General features: G+C 38.2%; 1 protein-coding gene across 1 annotated transcript; it reads left to right on the top strand.

Annotated features, from left to right (window-relative positions):
- Positions 1 to 474: 474 nt before the first annotated feature.
- Positions 475 to 7,659, top strand: LOC145775619 (endonuclease III-like protein 1). The gene is made up of 5 exons (XM_082586942.1): positions 475 to 1,049; positions 4,839 to 5,009; positions 5,999 to 6,158; positions 6,504 to 6,609; positions 6,790 to 7,659. Exons 1-5 carry the CDS (start codon positions 663 to 665, stop codon positions 6,941 to 6,943), a joined length of 978 nt encoding a protein of 325 aa, XP_082443068.1. The 5' UTR covers positions 475 to 662; the 3' UTR covers positions 6,944 to 7,659.
- Positions 7,660 to 15,748: the final 8,089 nt, after the last annotated feature.

Here is a 15,748-nt window from a genome sequence, read left to right as displayed (position 1 = left end):
TATTATTATTAGCCTGTTATGACTGCTCATCCACATCAATATTGGAACTGGCAAATTCAATCCACAACACTTTTCATTTGGCTGTCATTCATTACAACATGTGTGCTTCTCTCTGTTTTTGTTTTATTTTTTGCTATTTGTTTTTTTTTGGTTTTGTGGCCGTGCTAACTACTGATATATAGCCTACTGCATATTTTTTCATTCAGGCACGTTTTAAACCTTTCAAGGTTTTGCCACCTTTTCCCGTTCGTTAACGTGCTGGTAGGTTTATATCGATTTTTGTAGTTAGTATCTTTTTCGTCCCGGACGCGTTAATGACGAAAAATAAAATGATTGATTGATTGATAAAAGGTTTCTCTCTCTCTCCAACACTTCGTTTTTTAACCCTTGCGAATTTAAATAATTTTACGCATGACTGAACAAGTAAACAAACATGCTATGCCTTGCTGTTTGTTTGTTCCTTTCTGTTGTTGTTTTGTTGAATCCACTGGACCGGTAGGCATTGTGTAAACCATTAAATGCCCCATTAAAGTACTGAAGTGAAAAAATTTAGCTAACCGTGTTGATAAGCTGCATTGAAATTCACTGAATCTCTGTGAGCTCTAGTTTTGTGGTTGAGGAAGAGTTCCAGAAAGCTTTGTTAAGCTACAGACATTGGTTGAATGCAGTTTTTCCATCTTGTTTTGAAAGTTAAAATAAGTTCAAATACTATGCCATCAACTAACACAACAATGCCGATAAACAGAACGACTAGCAATTACTTCGGTCCATCCACACGTGCTCGAAAAAGATCTCACCAAAAAGTTGCAAGTAACTCTGATAAATTGTCAGCACAAGTTTCTGGTTCCATAGCATCAAAAGTGGCAATAGAAAAAGAAATCCAATCTCAAGAAAAAAGAAGTTTTTCCAAAGTTAAAGTAGAGGTTGTTTGGGAACCCAATAACTGGAGATTACAATTTGAAAATATTAGAAAAATGAGAAAACAGAAAGATGCTCCTGTGGACATAATGGGATGTGAGCGCTGTACACGAGAAGGTTATTCTGAAAAGGTACAGTGTTTGCTTTGTCAATAATTTTTTGGCTTGTAGCAGCAATCATAGGCGTCGATTTTTTCTTAGAAGGGAGGAATTCTGGGTGGGCGAGAGTTTTCAAACAGATTTCATTGAATGTGTATGTTTGCAAATTCGCAATGGTTAATCTTTCTCACAATGACTGCGTTTAGCGTCGCTGCAGCAATTAAGCTTTAATAGGTTTGATGTTTGCTTTCTTGCGCCTTGCGATGTTATGAGCGCTGCTAAACTAAACAAACTTCTTTTATGTTTTCCTTTGCGACCTAAAAAGCACATGACTCGTGACCTGTTATCTTTAAAGTGGCACCTTCGGATTTGCCGCAAACTGTTCGGACAGGTGACTACTGAGTGCTGACTGTGCGAATGTTGCGGTTTTATACCACGCCAAGCTTACATACAATGTGGTCATTCAATCACGTGGCACGAGTTCAGTTGTAAAGTAGTCCTACCACGAAAAGCTAGGCCACGCGGATTCTAATTGTCTTGGCTTTCTGCTCTGGACAGGTTTTCAACGTGCGATCTTCCAAAAAGAGTGAGAGAGAGAGATGAGTTCGGCAGTTTTACAACATATAGGTTTGATAATGATATCAAATCGTGTCCAAACGCCTTTTTTCAACACAGCGTTGTTGCGGATTTGCTTTGTTCTGTCGGATACCTAGCGAGAAACATAGCGTAAAACAAGAAGTTGCACTGCAGTTGGTTGGATAATTCAGCATTTAACAAAAACGGAAATAATTGTAACAAACACTTCATAAGTGTCATGAAAACAGGGTGGGCAAAACATATTTTGCCCACCCTCGTTTCACGGCAGGGTGGGCGCTGCCCACCCTACTTTGACGCCTATGGCAGCAATAGTAACAAAAATCTTTGTTTTTAGGTTATGATAAATCTATTTTAAAACAAACAAAGGAATGCAATAACAAACTTTACATATTTACAAATAAATTTGCTTTCACACGAGTCAGTTCAATCATATACTATAGCTAAAAGTTGCTTTTAATCTGCTAGGTAATCTTCAATTCAGCTTACAATATTGTATTTTAAACAAGCTGAACCGTGAAGGATCTGTTATCAAGTTTATTTTTGAATCCAGTAGGTACAGCAAAAAAAATAGAGTTCAACATTTTTTATATTGTTAGGCTAGCCTATATCCTACGTGCGTATGGCAATCATTTTTTTTTTAAAGACCTCTGACAATCATATTTGTTAACCTAAACAGTTACTCTTTTGATTTGAAAGATATTTTAATACTCTTGTGTGTAATAATTTAGTGATGTTATTTTGTGCATTACAATAACAATAGCACATTGCTGTCATAATCCAAACACCATTGTCTTTCTGGCGGAATAATTCTGTGCAATCCGTAAAAAAACACATTGTAAATAATGCGATAACAACTACATATGGACCCTGCTAAAAGCACTTCTTGTTACGGTACATATTTATTTTTATGCCGCTTGAAAGTCAAGATGCTATTTTTAATTTTTTTGATTTAACATAATTTGAACACCAAAAAACAAGTCACGTAGTTGGCTCAAAAAGATGAAACTTGCGATGAAACTTTGAAAGTTGTGATAACATTATTGATGAATTTATAAACTTTTTTTTCTGTCAAATTATTTTCAATTGCAAAATATTTACAAATTTGTGAAGTGAACGCAATTACCTTAATGGTTGCAAATACACACATTGACCAGGGTTGAGAAAAACCCGAGTTTTTTTAAAAAAGCCCAACCTGCCCGTTTTTTTTTTAAAAGACCTGAGTTTTATTGTTTTTTTTTAAAAAGATGCAAAAAAAGGTAGCTTCATGCTTATTTCATCTCTACTTTTTACAAATGAAGTGCCTTTCACTCACAGTACATGCTTGCATAACTCAATAAAATAATGCACTAGGGCTGTTGCTGCTTGAATGTTGCATCATCCATTAATTTCAAGATCAAGTTGGATGTTGCATCATCCACTGATTTCTATACCAAGTTGATGCTACCGTGGTAGAAATCACATTATTGCATCATTTGCTTTAGATTTGAAGGCAAGGAGCATTTATGCCATCATGTTTAAACATTTTTTATCATTTTGAGCAATTGAGCGATTGCATGGCCAATGGTCATTTAGGCAAATGCTTTGAAACAACCATGCGTTAAAATCCAGAATCTGTAATTGGTAAATAGCCTCCTAAATTGCAATTCACATCATATATACAAACATAGGCGTCGATTTTTTTTTAGAAGAGAGGAATTTTGGGTGGGCGAGAGTTTTCAAACAGATTTCATTGAATGTGTATGTTTGCAAATTCGCATTGTAATGGTTAGTCTTTCTCACAAAGGCTGCGTTTCGCGTCGCTGCAGCAATTAAGCTTTAATAGGTTTGATGTTTGCTTTCTTGCACCTTGCGATCTTATGAGCGCTGCTAAACTAAACAAACTTCTTTTATGTTTTCCTTTGCGACCTAAAAAGCGTGTGACTCGTGACCTGTTGTCTTCAAAGTGGCGCCTAGGATTTGCTGCAAAATGTTCGGACAGGTGTCTGCTAACTGTGCTGAAGGAACCTTCCCGAGCCGGAAGCTGATCCGGCAGCATGCTAATGTCAAATGGAGCAGGTAGATTTCCATGGCTCATGCTGTCTTCTACAACTACCGGTGCATTACCTGAGACATTGACTTCACCACTGTCCATCCTTGAAGCACTGCTTTCTTCGTCAATGTCATCTCTACGTTCATTCGTGCTGGACGTGGCTTCTTCAGCGCCTTTTGGAAGCCTCATATCTCGACACCTTTTGGAAGCTGGTTTTAAGAATGCGCGAATAGATGTTTGACTTTGCTTCATGTTTAACTTTTCAATAATGAAATGACACATCTCGCGGTGCCCCAATTTATACCCAGCAACAAGTTTGTGAGGAAAGATTTGCAAAAAGCGATTGTTTCAGTACGTCTTCGGTTATTTTATTGTCATGTTCATTATGATGTCATATTCATATTCCCTTACGCTGACCCGGAACTGAAGTTTATTTGTGATGTAACGAAAGTGAGACCATTCGGAGAAAAGAACAAACGTGGCTCTCACCAGGAATTGCCAGTGTGTGGCAGTTGCCGTAGCAACAACAATGCAGTGAGTACTGCCTTTTTTTCAACGCAGCATTGTTGTGGAATTGCTTTGTTGTGTCGGATACCTAGTGAGAGACATAGCATAAAACAAGAAGTTGCGCTGCAGTTGGTTAGACAATTCAGCATTTAACAAAAACGGCAATAATTGTAACAAACACTTCATAAGTGTCATGAAAACAGGGTGGGCGAAACATATTTTGCCCACCCTCGTTTCACGGCAGGGTGGGCGCGGCCCACCCTATTTCGACGCCTATGTATACAAACTACAGTAGAGTAGTACTTTCACCAGTTTAACTATAAGGCCTTCTTGCATAAATGAGTTTTAATGTAGTATACACAAAGTGGCATTACTTGATTTTTGTGTACTGTACAATATCCACTGCGTTTTCAGTTTATTCTTGGAAATTTACTTCACAATCACATCCTTAAGTCCTAATTTAAAGTTTGTTTTAAGTGCCTTGTAGTGTTTTTGTTCATTTTTTTAACTTTCTAATAAAAACTGGACAAATATGATGCTCTGGGTTTTTTTATGTTTTTTTTTTGGTTTTTTTAAGTAGGTTTTTTTGGGTTGGGTAAAATACCGACAACCCTGACATTGACCCTATGCATTTCATAGGCTGATTATACTTTTATTCTGACTTAAAAATATCAATGAATACTTTTTAGGAAAAAAGATATCACATACTTGTATCACTAATGCTTTCAAGTCAAACAAAGGATCAAGTTACGCACGCAGCTATGGATAGGCTGCTAGACCATGGGTTGACGGTAAAGAATATTCTTGATCTTTCTGAGGAAAAACTTGGAAAGCTCATATATCCAGTTGGGTTTTGGAAAGTAGGTTCAAATGTGTGGTTTTATTATCGATGTAATTGATTTTTTTTTATACATGTATATTGCTTAGTAAAGTTATACAATATATATTTGATTTTATGCAGAATGAATTGTCATGTAACATATGTCATAAAGCAGTTGTTCTTAAACTGGGGGGCTGGTGCACTGGTATGCTGCTGTATTGTACAGGCCGTGAAGAAACATGTTGGCAATACCTTACTTACTCTGTGCCACAATTATTAACTGGTAGTGTCCTAGATTTTATTTTAGCCTAGTTTTCATCCCAACTCCCATGCTTGTAGTTGTTGTTTTGTCCATTGTTTGGTAGCAAAGACTGTTTGTAACAGTATTTTTGTGAAAAGTGGCTTTTATGCACTTGCTTTTAATCTTGCTTGCAAGTGTAAGTGAAAGACACAAGCTTGGAACAAACTTAACTGTGAAGACATGTGATATGCAGTGTCTTCAACTAAGACACATTAAACTGCTGGTTTACAAATTAAACTTCGTTTTAAAACCTAAAACATGCAACATTTATGTAGTATGACTTTGGTTTATAACTTAAAGAAGAAAGGGGCACAAAGTTTTACAAGTGACTTCAAAGGGAGCGCAGAAAAGAATTAAGAATCCCTGTCATAAAGAATTTATAATTTTACTTCTGAGAATGAATCAATAAATATACTGACACTTTTCCACAAGCGAAGATTTTTAAACATTGCAAAAACAAATTAATAATCTAGTAAATCTTCTCTACCGAGTTGACTATAGTTCAAAAGCTTGGTGGCCTAAAAAGATGTGGGAAAGTTTTAAATGAGAATAGCAATATTTCATGATTTTTTGGTCTCCTTCCTTCAACACCATTTAATTTCTCACTTGGTAGTGTATCTTTGTTGCTCGACGCATGGCTATAAAATGTAAACCACAGACTGAACTGAATCGCATTGGACAAAATCCATGCATTGATATGCTTCTTCACTTGATCCGTTGTTTTTTAGAAGAAAGTGACCTATTTAAAAAATACGGCTGCCATATTAAACAAGGAGTACGATGACGATATTCCTGGTACAGTAAAAGATCTTGTGAAACTACCTGGAGTTGGACCTAAAATGGCATATTTAGCAATGAATTGTGCATGGGACCAGGTTGTTGGCATAGGTAAATATCAAACACAGCTGTGTAAAATGGTATCAGTTGTTCATGTAATGTCGTTAGATGTATTCACAATGTCGTGTTTTTAAAATCAGTTGTGCGTTAGTAGCCTGTATGCGTTTAAAAAATAGCGCCATAAAAGTAATTTATGGAACCACTAGTCTTTCATTTATAAATGTCAATTGTGAATTTGAGTTTCTCATGAAAAGTTAAACATTTAAAAGAAATCCAAGCAAACAAATACGTCTAGGTTTTGCGTCAGGACCGCTATGTTTTCTCGACCTATTAAGTATTTTGGCTATTATGGGGATGAATTGTTGAAAACTTGAAGGCCATTTGCTTTTACCTCAGGTGTTGACGTTCACGTCCATCGTATCTCTAATCGACTTAATTGGGTCAGAAAAAAGACTAAAGAAGCGGAACAAACTCGAAAGGAATTAGAAAGCTGGATGCCTCAGTAAGTTACATGTTGCACTCAGATGAATGTGACTGGAGGAAGGAGTAGCTACAATTCTACCTACAGTAGCTGAAAAAATCTGTTCTTTTCATATTGATTTAACGTCTTCCAATGTTGAATTAATTTCAAACGGACGAATTTTGCCTGCTGGGTTGTGACAGATAGTGGTTGTCTTTTCAGGGACATGTGGAAGGAGGCGAATTGGTTGCTGGTTGGATTTGGTCAACAAATTTGTCTACCTGTTTCTCCAAAATGCTCAGGTTGTCTGAATAAAGACATATGTCCTGCTTCTACAGCGAGGACGAAAGTGAAACAAGTTAAAATAGAGGCTTGAAAAGAGACGTATTTCAAGATTATTGTCAGTGCCAAATTGTGTAGCCTACCGTATTATTCTTTATTACTGCCATATTTTGTTGCTCATTCACTAACCCTGCATCATGTCTTCTGCCTATTAACACGTTTCCACTTCAAGACACCTTGGACGTGACCGAGTTTTACTCGCCGTGCCCCTGAATACGAAGCAGTGGGACGCTGAAGTAACAAACACCTTTCCAGTACCTTGTGGTATTATTTGTTTACACTGCCATTTCAACGTTGTTACAGAAAACACGTTCGGGCCTCGGGGTAAAATTTCTTTTTATACGTCTTTTAAAAACACGAGCATTTAGAAGATTTTGCGAGTCGCTGAGTCCTTCCGCTTGGACTTCACCACGTTTTTTCCAACCGAGAAAGGTCTCTCCACCGCAGCACTAGAAGAAATGGGGATTGGGGAGTTGCATTTAATGCAGAGACGTTTTAAATCGGCACTGGGAAAGCTCAGGAGCTTCTGTCTGAAAAAGAGGCCTCCACAATTGACTTGTCTATCCGTCGTCGTTCGTATGAAGCAGAAAGTTTGTGGTCAGCTGAATGGCAAGACTTCGAGCCAACTTTTGGTCAGATCGTCAAGTGTGTCTATTAATCTTTAGTCAGATCGTCCAGTGTGTCAAGTAATCTTTCCGTACCGACGTTTGATGCGATGGCACCAATAGTCCAATACACCAAAAATTCGGAGTCGTGACTGGTGTTGGATTAGGGACGGGTCATTTAGAATAGTGGGTTAGAATCCTAAACTATTTGAATAATTCGAATCCAAAAATAAAATTCAGTATGTGGCCTATCTCATTCATTTTTTTCATGTCACATTTACGTTATTACTGCTGGAGTGAACCAGCTCAGTGGCCGAATGGTTTCTGCTCTTATACTGGTAGGTGTGATTTCAGTTTGGGTCAAACCGGAGACTTTAAAAACGGTACCCATTGTGTTCTTTCTTGCATGAAGCAGTGAGAATAAGCCGGGTAATAATGTGATGGCATCGTAAACCTGATATAACTTAGGCCTAAATTAAAAATGCGCCCTGTCGCTAAAAGACCTTACAATACATAAAACCAGACAGCAAATCGACTGTTTTTTACGTTTGCGGACGTTGAGTAAAAAAAATGGTTGATTTGCCTTCTGGGCATAACGTTATTTTTACTGATTACCTGCGCGCGAACAGCGCAGCAAATGGGCAAGCGCGCACACGCTGAATAACATCGCAGGAGCCAGTTTTGAGGTTTCTCCGCAGAACTGTGATAACCTCATGCAGGAGTTGCGAGTTTTTGCCGGGATTTCGGCGTTATATAACCTGAAATTTCTTCACTCAGCAATAATTTTATTGCATTTGGTTGATGGAAGTTTGCCTTTTTTGGCTAAATTTTGAGAGTAGCTGACAGATAGGCTACCGTAGGTACCCTCAAAGAATCAACATTCACATTTTTCACCTTTAGGCCTACTCAATTAAATTTGAAATTATCATTTCATATAAATTGAAATATTTTGGTTCTTTTCAAATTAGATTTAAAATATTTTGCAAAAAGTAAAAGGCGAATGAAAATTTATGTTTGAACGTCCATGCGTTCATGCTTGACATTTGCAGTCTCGTGTAAATCGATAACTTCGGTGGTTGACTTAATGTTCTATAGGCTACTTCCAAGGTAGTAAATAAAATCGAAAAAAAAAGATTTGGGGTGATTCTTCACAGTTTGCAACGTCAAGAAAATTTATAATTTTGACTTTGCAAGAAAAGTACGAAGTTTTAGTTAAAATATTTGTTTGAAGAAGCTTCAGATGAAAACTACCTTTGCTTTTAAAACGTTGAAACAGAACTTTTGGGAGAACCGCAAGTAATTACATTAGCAAACATACACCTTTTGCTAAGTAGGCTAATATAATAGGCCTACCGTTAATTTATTAAAATCGATATAGCCTACTGTATTAGCATGATGTAACGTGTAGGCTAGTAGCCTACAGTAGAACTTGGATAACTCGTCACCCCAGGGGGAACAGAAAAAGTGACGACTTACCCGAACTGACGACCAATGCAAACAGCTAAATTTTGCCATTGTTTCGCTTCGTATTAATTTCATGGTGCTCCGCGACCTAATTAAATGCGATAATGGTAAAGTGAGACGAAGAGGAAAGCGAGAAAAGAATTTAATCTTCGACATTCTGCGTTGCTGCAACCAACGAGATATAACACAATGAGTGGAAACTCACTCTTTTAGTGTTTCTCTTTTATCTCTCTCGTTTCTCTACGTCGTTCGTTTCATGGTTCACTGTTTGCACATGGAAGGCTACAGACTGCGACCGTACGGCGTGCTAAGAATGCACTAAAGCAAGGCTAAAGTGACGGCGAATACCACGAAGCAATTGGACTGTTCCGACCATAGTATTATTGTTAGGTGGTTTAAAAGTTTATTTTCGTTACCGCTTGTCTTTTCAGATTATTGTGTGAAATTTTGAAGTAGGTTAATCAGGATGTTACAGGTCAATAAGCAGGGTAAATACATAGGCTCTTGCTAACAACAATATTAAATTAATATAGGGTAGCAAAGGTCTACGAAATACGATACAAAACGACTGACTGTAGGCTATATGGTTATCAAAGTTTATCTTATCCAGCTATAAACAACCAACAGGGCTAGAAGAAGTTTGGCTTTTTATAACAGTGCAATGGAAAACAGTTCTGATAATTTAACCGTCGAGTATCTTGTGGAAATAATCGAAGATGAAGAATTTCAAAGTACAGTATTCCCATTTCAACGAGCGCGTCTACAGTGCAACGTGAATTTGGGTAAGAAAGCGTTTCAAAGGACCTCGCACCTCTAATTAAATTGTGCAGTTGTGTGTTGAAAGCTGAATAAAATTGTTTGGATATATTATCCGGTATTTTTGCAGATGTTACTTATGTCCGAAAACTTACAAAACCAACGGGGGATTGCGTTTTCATGTCAAGTCAAAGCACGCTGGAAACATACATACGCTGAGGCATACAGCATATTATCGGCATTTTATCTCTGAGCTTGTGATTCTACCTATCAATTATTGCCTTTTCACTGTTTTATTTGTTACCTACTCTTCTATACCTAAACATTAAATTGAGAGCCGCTCTGATATCAATCATTCATTAATCTGAGCGGGATATAAATGCTATCATTATTATTATAATTTCACGATTCAACTAGCAACAGTGCAAGACTATAGCCTAAGGTTTTAAAAACATTGTAAGACTTACGACGCTAGTCTAGACGGCTTATTAGAAATTCAGGTCCTTCAAAATTGATTAAGTTGCTGACAGGCTAACAGTAGCCTGGCTGGGTTAACTTTAGGGCTGCACTAGAGTTTAATTTTAGGCTTCTGACAATAACATAATGTTAAATAATAGGTTGAAAATAGCGATAGCACCTTACCCATGGTACAAAACTATATTACTAATTAGCCAAGCACCTTAGGCGGTGAGATAGCTCAGTGGTAGAGCTCAACGCACATAAAATCGAAGGAACATCCCATCTAAAACTCTTGTGATGTCCGTTTAATCTACTGCTCAAGTGTCTGTAGTGAAGCGTGACGGCCGACACGTAAAACGAAGCAAAAAGAGGAGTTTCCACTCATTGTGTTATATCCAGGGAGTCGAACCGAACCCGATTTTTGTAAACCGGTTTTGGTGCGATTTTGTCTGAACCTTAACCGGAACTGAACCGAAAATTTGAGTTAGCTTAAACCCTAACCGAACCCGAACCGGTTGAAAAAAGCGATTCACTCCAGCATTACGTCATTGTTCGCATTGTGGTAAGTGAAGCTGTACGTAGCATGTTGTTATCTTGGAGGCCACATTGTACCATAGATATCTTACAATGTAAGATATCTATGATTGTACTGATGAATTATAGCCTATTCCGTAACACACGATCCACTATCATCGATGCTTTGGAGAGGAATTTTTTGAGGTAAACAACTTCTGTTCTGTGACATCATAGACAATAGTTTGATTGTAACTTGTGCAACAAACAACAAAGGCAAGTTAATTGAGCAAAGCAGTGTTGAGATCAGTGTTGCCAACCTTGCGGTTTTCACGCCCAATTTGGCTAGTTAGTAGTTGGGCAATAGTAGGCTTAGGCCTAATTTTATCGGACCCGAACCGGAACCTATAAAACCGGTTTTAAGTTTCTTCGAACCTGAACCGGAACTGAACCAAATTTTGAAACAATCTTTGAACCAGAACCGGACCCGAACTGGAAAAATCAAACGGTTCGACTCCCTGGTTATATCTCGTTGCTGCAACTTTTGTTTACACGAAACAGCGCTTCTCTTATCGGATCGGCAATAGAGCACGTGCGCCCACACCCGCAATCGACCAGACCAGAGCTTTTCAACCCGTGGGGTGGTAAGCACTTGTGCGGATGAAAAAAATTGTAATGCGGATGACAAATGTGGTGCGGATGAGGCGGATGAAAATAGCCTATGGTTTTTACTTTTCGTTACGTGCAATAATTTATATAAGCCGTCAGTGGCGTAGCCAAGAGGGGGGTTCGGGGGTTACAACCCCCTCTTTGGCACGCGTGTGACGTCACGATATTGAGAATGATGCTTTCTTTCAGTCTAAAAAAAATTGCCTAATTTTAAACAAAACTGCATTAAAAGAGCGAGTTTTGCCAATACCAAACATCTCAGCCAGCAATTAGCAACAAGAAAACATAGAGACTTAGCTTTATTTCCAAAAAATGCCGAAAAAAACATGATCTTATCCTTTTGCTATGCTACCGGACAGCACCATTTTACAGGAATATTCATACCCACATTTTTGTTGAAAATGCTCTCAGAATGCACCAAATTCCAGGTAAATTTTCAAAATTTTCTGGGGGAGGCCCCCCAGACCCCCCGCCGCTGGGTCGTCAAAACCCCCCCTTTCAAAATTCCTGGCTACGCTACTGCAAGCCGTATAGTAATTGGCAATAGCCCTGTGTCTTTGATTCCCTCGTGCTAATTCAGTCTTTTCATGTGGTTGCAGTGCTTCCACTTCTGACAATTGATAAATCCTCTTCAATTTCCTTTTTTGTCCTGAAAAATCCTTTTTTTCTCAGTCGGAAATCTTTCAAAATTTCCTTCATAGGCGAGGTTATTTTTGACATTATTTAGGTTAAAAAAGGTGGTAATACAACTTTAAAGTTATTATAATCTCAGTTAAAGCCATTGTAATCTCGATTTTATTCAGTAGCACCGGTAGGCTATGTCGAAGCAACGTTGTTTTATTAGAACAGTAGGCTGCACAAAAGCAGCCTATATTTTACAATAACATGGTTTAGTTCCTTTGTTCACTGTCCATCCAAAAAACTGCTTGTCAGTTAGGCCTAGTCGGTTCTGGACATTTACCACCTGGTCCTGGACATCATTTACCAATTACCACTCTCATATTTCCTACCCGGACTCCTAACCTAGCCTATCTCTAACAGCGAAAATGTACAGGTGGTAAATGTCCTGTTTCAACGAATTATCCATCCATTAACAAATTTCTTTTTGTGTTTAGTTTTCCTTGATGTGCTAAGCCGCTAACTTAACATTATTGGCTAGGCTATCTCTTTTTTCTCTTTGTCAGTAACGTCGTCACAATCATCTGAGACTGACAAAAAACTCAAGGATACTAGGCCTATTCATGATACTAACTCAGTCTGACTGTGTACACTGTACACCAGTGGTTCCCAACCTTTTTTGGTGTCGGGGCCGAATTTCAAACTTCAGAGTACGTATGGAGCCGCATGAAAACACTCAAGTAATTAACGTGTGCTTTAGCGGATAGCCTATATGTGCTTTAAGCGTGCTTTGTGCTAATTGGTATTGGTTGCAAATTATTGGGCTTGTCTTTGTGTTGATTTGCCTGTTTTGGGCTTGTTTCTTAGATTCACTTTCTTGTTTTCAAAAAAACAACCTGACATCACTGTGTAAGATGTAAAATGAAAATTTCACTGACAATGCAACCTCTACGACACAACGGGTAGGCACTTTAACATTACCCACTGGTCGAAGAGGTACGCAATCATGCGTGACATGTTCAATCAATATTTGTGTTTTAGTCACAATTTCGACTTGTTAAAGCACGACTGTGGTTAAAGTGAGATCCTTCTTGCACTCAGTTCAGTTGCAGAAGAAAAAGTAGTATTAGCAGAGGGTGGGAATCGAACCCACGAAATTACTAATAATATACTCCTCTGCCCTAACCATTAGGCAACGGTGGTTGTGGTAAAGCATTCAGTTAAATTTCTTTGTATCAAAATTTTTCGATCAGAATATCACGTCACGAGTCACATGACTGAAATCAGCTGAATCGCGAATGAACATGTCACGCATGATTGCGTACCTCTTCGACCAGTGGGTAATGTTAAAGTGCCTACCCGACACAACGACAATACAGTTTGTAAACAATTTTGACTTCGCAAACAATTTTGACAAGTCATAAAATAATCGCCCTAGTTATTATAAATAGATTTTTTTATATTTTTTTGTGGGATTTTCAGGAGTCAACGAGAGCCGCAAGAAGGCTAGCTTGGAGCCGCATGCGGCTCTAAGAGCCGCGGTTGGGAATCACTGCTGTACACTATACATGTTGTATACACACTACATAGCCTAGCCTCTATTATTATGACACCATATTCAGTTAGCATAGGCAAAAACTAACTTTTATAAACCGGAAGGATATCACTAGTCTAAGCTTATCATACCTAAATGTACGTCGAAGGTCGAACCTCAGTGAACTTTGTCATTGCTGCTCAACTTCAACTGTAAATCAACGGATTACCTAATTTTAACTAAAAGAACTGAGAACCAGCTCACTCACTGCAGTCTGCAATCACGTCCAATTCCCAAAATGGCAAGAAAAAAATCGAGCGACAAAGGTGAGGATGGGAAAGAGAGTAAGAGGGGTTCCGGATGTCGAGGGACGACGGAAACCAGCTGATCATCGTTATTCCAGTCGTTGTTAGAATTTTTGAAAGAGAATATTAAAAAGTTTTTCTTTAAAATTGCTAAAAACAACAATTCCCTTTTTAAGACAAAATTTCCTTGTAAAATGGTTAAAAATCCTTAAAAAATCCTTCCTATCTTCATTTCCCTTTTTTATCCTCCGAAGCGTTGAAAAATCCCGATTTCAGGATAAAATCCTTCAAAGTGGAAGCACTGTGTGGTTGGCCGTTACTCGTTACAAGGTTGCCAGTTCTGCGGTTTTTTGAAATTGTACTATTTTTGATTTGAAATCAAAGGAAAATTTCAGCAGTCGTCGTTGCGGGTTTTTGGGCTAGGTGTACGTTTTGGTTGCGGTTTTATAGTTTATAATATAATTTAAAAGTGTAGGCTACTACTTGTTGAAGTTAACACGAGAATGTAGCCTACCGTATGGCTATATTGCAACACGTTTGGGCGTTTTGGTCCAAGTGATTAAAGATGTTTATAATCTAATAGGTAGCTCGCCCAATGTCGTCAAATTGAATTCGGTCCATGTCTGTATGTTGTCATGCCATCGCCTTGGTGGTCTGCCTCCTTTTCTTTTTCCGTTAATTTTACCGTCCATGCAGATTTTACTTACTCCGTATTTTTGATCCATACCCTTCCATTGTTATTCCACAAATAAGAAAATAAATATAGCTGCAAACTAACTACTCTTTTTTATATGTGCGGATGAAAATTTCGTGAAATCAAAAAGTGCGTACCGCTGTTTTAAAGGTTGAAAAGCACTGGTACCAGACCAACATACTCCACGCATGTGCGTCTGGCCCGATAGAGTGTGTGCGTGCACACTTCTTAGCGCAGTAATTTCTTCTCGAAGGGGTCTGTAAATGCCACCTCAGCATTTGGGTGGATGACAACTTAGACGAATTTTACGTCCCAGGGGAAGAAAAGCAGTGACGACATAATCGAATTATGCGACGACCACTTAACCGAACTTGATTGTGTACAATAGGCTTTCTGCCAGGGCCTGGCAATCATTGACGACTTGGGCAAACTGACGAGTTTTCCGAAGACGAGTTATCCAAGTTCTATTGTATTTAGTCTGTGTGGTCAACACCGCTGCGGCAGTTATTGGTAGGATAATAAGTTATAATTAATCCAACAGTGCGGCAGTCGTTGGTGTGATACCTTTTGGTTCACCCTAGATAGCAAAATCCGTGTTTTTTATATTGTTTCAAAGTTTGCAGGCGGTAAATCAATAAGTTAAGAAAACCGTTGTCTGTTGGTTGGTTTCAATTTGTTTGAATAACTGTAGCCTATCAACGAGAGCAAAATAAAACCTTGTCAGTGGATGTCACGCTGTTAATCGCCGGGGTATTGAAACAACGACTGCATTGCGTGAGTCTTCACATTACTAATTTTTATTGTAAAGTTAACCACTATCAAATTGAGACAACGTTTAACAGGAAAAAGGTTGGAAAGCTACAGCATTTATTTCACGTTTTAATGAACATAATTCGTGCTCCAAACATTACTTTGACTTTATTTGGCGTGTGAATCATTTTCCTTGACAAAAATATCTAAACTATTATACAGGGTGATCAAACCAAGTGTAGACAAATACTTACTGAAATAACATTACATCCAAACAGGAAAAAATTTACACATATGAAGAAAAGTAGGTTATAAATAAACAAATTGTGGGCTACTCTTATTTTTCAATATATCCTTCCTTTGCATTCACCAAACGCCTTAGTCTGTTGTGAACTTGACTGCATGAGGCACGCAGCCACCAGTTGGACAGACGAAAAGTTATTCCCTGTCTATAATCATCAGAATGACCGTC

This window comes from Aplidium turbinatum, chromosome 8 (genome assembly GCF_918807975.1).
Source record: "Aplidium turbinatum chromosome 8, kaAplTurb1.1, whole genome shotgun sequence".
Taxonomy (NCBI): domain Eukaryota; kingdom Metazoa; phylum Chordata; class Ascidiacea; order Aplousobranchia; family Polyclinidae; genus Aplidium; species Aplidium turbinatum.
The sequence above is the reverse complement of the archived record's forward strand: the minus strand, read 5'-3'. Positions and strand labels throughout refer to the sequence as shown.